Source organism: Hibiscus syriacus, unplaced genomic scaffold (genome assembly GCF_006381635.1).
Source record: "Hibiscus syriacus cultivar Baekdansim isolate YM2019G1 unplaced genomic scaffold, ASM638163v2 tig00112114_pilon, whole genome shotgun sequence".
NCBI lineage: Eukaryota > Viridiplantae > Streptophyta > Magnoliopsida > Malvales > Malvaceae > Hibiscus > Hibiscus syriacus.
In genome coordinates, this window is record NW_024063255.1 from 619,751 (window position 1) to 623,821 (window position 4,071).

Below are 4,071 nucleotides of genomic sequence, written 5' to 3' on the forward strand. Positions count from 1 at the left end.
AAAAGGAAATTGTGTCATCTTCGTGCTCGGTAGTTGCTAGTCGACCAGCAAAGGCTTGGGAAAAAGAAAACCCTTCTGAATATGCCCGACCAGAAGGAACCGAAGATCCAATGGAGTTAGCTCAATCCTGTCACCCAATGCACCGTGATTTGCTGCCTGGACTATACTGTTGGATATGAATAGCACGTCGACCATGTTTTCGACTTTGCCTATCAACAAGCAGCCGAGTAATTAAATTACCAAGACCAGAATGACCATCCAACACCCCCATATGCGTAGAGATAGTGATATATCAAATATCTATTTTTCTTGACAAAGTACAAGTCTATTTGATGTATGGATGACTTCGAACACCTAAAAAATAGGCAATACATCCAATATCTTTTAATGAAAACCGAGAATCCAAAGACTTAATAATTTCTTGAATCGAAGAAGAATATGTCATTATTATAATATTATCAGCCACGCATACTAAAATATAGATAGGCTGATCTTCATGATTATAGATAAATAGATATGAGTCGGAGTTAGATGTATGAAAATTAATTTAAATGAGAGTTCTCCATAACTCATCAAGTGGTCTCGGTTAGGGGTGTGCAATTTCGGGCCTGAATAAAATCATCTAAAGGCCCAATTTATTTTCAAATTTTTTGATAATCCAAAACTGAAATTTCACTTATCCGTATCTGATTTCGATTATCCGATTTTTCCTCGGATATCCGATCTGAATTATCCGAAAATAAAAAAAAAATCTAATCTCTGAATTTTCGGATCGGATCAGATTTTTTGCACACCCCTAATCTCGGTGGTTAAAGAGAATGTTGTGTGCGTTATCAATGACTAAGAAAGATTATGAGCATATACTACAAAAAAAATCATTCATCTTAGAGTATCAAACACGTGGTATTTGTTTAAAACCATAAATAACCTTATTAGTTTTACACACATATGTAAAGTAGTCAGGATGTTCATACCATAGGGAGAAATACTCGTAAATAATAATAATAAAATAATGATATTAGTAAAAAAAAAATATGGACGAAATTCAATCTCTATTTCATGAACATACTGAGAAAATTGGAAATTTTGTTTGATGTATTTTCTTTTTGAACAATTTTTATTTATTGAGAATTTCCTAACTACATATTCTAAAGATGATTGACTTGCTTGATGCTTTTAAAAGATCTGAACTAGTAGAAATAATGACAATTTTGTAATCGATGTAATCATCATCTTAGAGTGTAATGTTACTACTTAATAAAAAAATCATTTAATATAAGGTTAAAGATTTAGTGGAATGTTTAGGACAGTTGTTTAGTCTGTTTGGGATATGTGATTGAATTCGCTTAACAACAATTATATTTATGTTGAGAATGAAGAACAGGTGTCGAGTTATATCTCTTTCTTATTTTAATTTTTATGATGGTTTTTTTTATTAAAATAGATGTATAATATTTCATTTCATTATTATTTTGAGATCCAATTCTTGAGGTCCGTAAAAAGAATTGTCATCCAATAATTGTACGATACATGACATGGTTTTTAATTTTCTAGAAAAAACCCTCTTAAAATTACTAAGTTCCAAAAAAATAATACTAAAATCTCCAAATCAACATTGGTTCATGTCGTCAACGAGCCTACACCTTCAAACCAACCACCATTGTTCTCTCCTTGTGCCCTTGGACCTTCACTAGTTAATTGAGTCTCTTGCTATTACACGAAATCCCTAAACCCCCTCAAACCCTATTCCGTAATTCACTCAGTTGTTGCTATCGACGAACCTACTGAATCAATGAACCATGTTGCCTGAATCTTTAACCGTTCGAAGAGGCTTGAGATTTAAAGATTTAGTGTGATGATCGATCAACATGGATTTGACGAGTGAAGGAATAGGCCGTGATATGGCGTCTACTCAACATGTGGGATATGCCTATTTGATGGAAGCACACTGCGGAAAATAAGGCTACAAGAAATGCAAGCATATGAGTCCTGAATCGTGCAATTATTAGCATCCTCCAACAAGTTTTTGCTCTGAAGTGGCATATGGAGCTCTTGAACGTAGCCAAATTTCCCAGCAATCCATGGTTTATATCTCTGATTCTCCTTGTCTCCCTTCTAATTTGGCTTAAACTAGCAAAAAGAAAACGCTTAAATTTGCCTCCATCACCTCCAAAGCTACCAATCATCGGCAACATCCATCAACTTCCCCACCGTTCCCTCCGAGACCTCTCGAAAAAATATGGCCGTATCTTTCTTCTTCAGTTGGGGTATAACCCAACTTTAGTGGCCTCATCAGCCGACTTGGTTAGAGAAATTGTCAAAAACTATGACCTTGTTTTCTCCGACAGACCAAGAACCAAAGCTGCAGATATCTTGCATTATGGATGCAGGGACCTGGCTTTTGCACCCTACGGCGAGTACTGGAGACAAGTTCGGAAGATGAGTGTTGCTGAGCTTTTAGGCCATAAAAGAGTCCACTCATTTCAGTTCGTCAGAGACGAAGAAGTTGAACTCCTTATCAACAAAATCCGCCATGCTTGTCTGAAAGGAGAGTCCATTAATCTCTCGGAGATGCTCATGTTGGTTTCCAGCAACATCATTTCTCGATGTGTCATTAGTCGAAAAACTGAAGAAGAAGAAGATGGAAGCAGTAAGTTTGGAGAGTTGGCAAAAAAGGTTGTGGTTCTTTTCACTAGTTTCTGTGTTGGGGATATGTTTCCTTACTTGAGGTGGCTCGATCTGCTCACTGGATGTATCCCAAGTTTGAAAGCATTATTTGGACAATTAGATTCATTTTTTGATCAGATTATTGAGGAACATAGGACACCCAAAAGTGAGAACCAAGTTTCCAGTAAAAAGGACTTCATTTCCATCATCATGCAGCTCCAGAAGGATGGCATGCTCGAGATGGATCTCACACAAGACGACATCAAAGCAATCTTGCTGGTTAGTCATTCAACACTTTCCCTTCCTTTTCTTCCTCTTTCATTTTTGCGTGTTGATCTGTGTTACTAAATAGTTTAAAAGAAATAAAACGATTTACTGTACATTATTCACAATCTGAAGTGTATATATAATTTCAGGACATGTTTGTAGCAGGAACTGGTACCACCGGAGCTGCAACAGATTGGATGATGGCTGAGATTTTAAAGCATCCAAATGTCATGAAAAAGGTCCAAGAAGAGGTAAGAAATGTGGTGGGAAACAAATCTAAGGTGGAAATAGACGATGTGAATAAAATGGAATACTTAAAATGTGTGGTCAAAGAAACTTTAAGACTACATCCCGTTGTTTCTCTTATTGTTCCTCGAAAAATATCTGCAAGTGTTGAATTGGGAGGCTACCGCATTCCATCGGGTACCACGGTTCTGATCAATGCATGGGCCATTCAGAGAGACCCCAAATGGTGGGAACAGCCAGAAGAATTCATCCCGGAGAGGTTCGATTATAGCTGTGTTGATTTCAAAGGTCAATGTTTCCACTTCATCCCGTGTGGTTTTGGGAGAAGGAGCTGCCCCGGGATGGCGTCCGGGGTGATGCAGGGGATCCGAGACAGATGATGCTGAGTTGTCAGATTGCACCTTGATGGCGCTGAGATACCATGAATTGACAGATCAGCGCAAAGGCGGGAATTAATTGTGACATGTTCCTCATTGGGGTCGTTTTGAGTATGTTTCAGTCTTTTGGCCATAACTTTGGCTACAGGTGTCAGAATCGCGCATAAGACCCCAATCCAGAAAGTTCTTTTCGACGCGCACACTCTCTACATGAGCTATGCTCGATGTGGCCTTTTTTTAACTTCAAATTCTTCCGTTTTCCCCTCCAAATCACTAGATTTAGATATTTTTTACTATTTATGGTAATATTTCGATTGTCAATTAGGAAGTCAATTTAAATCCGATTTAGGCCGGATTTTTTGGAGATTGCTTATTTTATTTCGAATTTCAATTTAGAGTGATTTTCGGGATTTTGCTATTTTTGGCAAAATTCGAATAAAAACGATTTTTGGCTATAATAGTCCGGCTTGTGGACTGATTTTAGGTTGTTTTGAATTTATAATATTTTATTAAA

The 4,071-nt window shown here is 37.1% G+C and overlaps 1 protein-coding gene across 1 annotated transcript; it reads left to right on the forward strand.

The window, feature by feature from the left end:
* Window positions 1-2,043: 2,043 nt before the first annotated feature.
* Window positions 2,044-3,560, forward strand: LOC120174655 (cytochrome P450 71A1-like). The gene is made up of 2 exons (XM_039181438.1): window positions 2,044-2,946; window positions 3,084-3,560. The coding sequence occupies exons 1-2, from the start codon at window positions 2,044-2,046 to the stop codon at window positions 3,558-3,560; spliced, it is 1,380 nt and encodes a 459-aa protein (XP_039037369.1).
* Window positions 3,561-4,071: the final 511 nt, after the last annotated feature.

Bases quoted from the DNA above. Each gene is read 5' to 3' on its own strand.
- LOC120174655 (XM_039181438.1), top strand. From the start codon at position 2,044: ATGGAGCTCTTGAACGTAGCCAAATTTCCCAGCAATCCATGGTTTATA. The intron at 2,947-3,083 runs GTTAGTCATTCA...ATATAATTTCAG, and splicing joins ACATCAAAGCAATCTTGCTG to GACATGTTTGTAGCAGGAAC.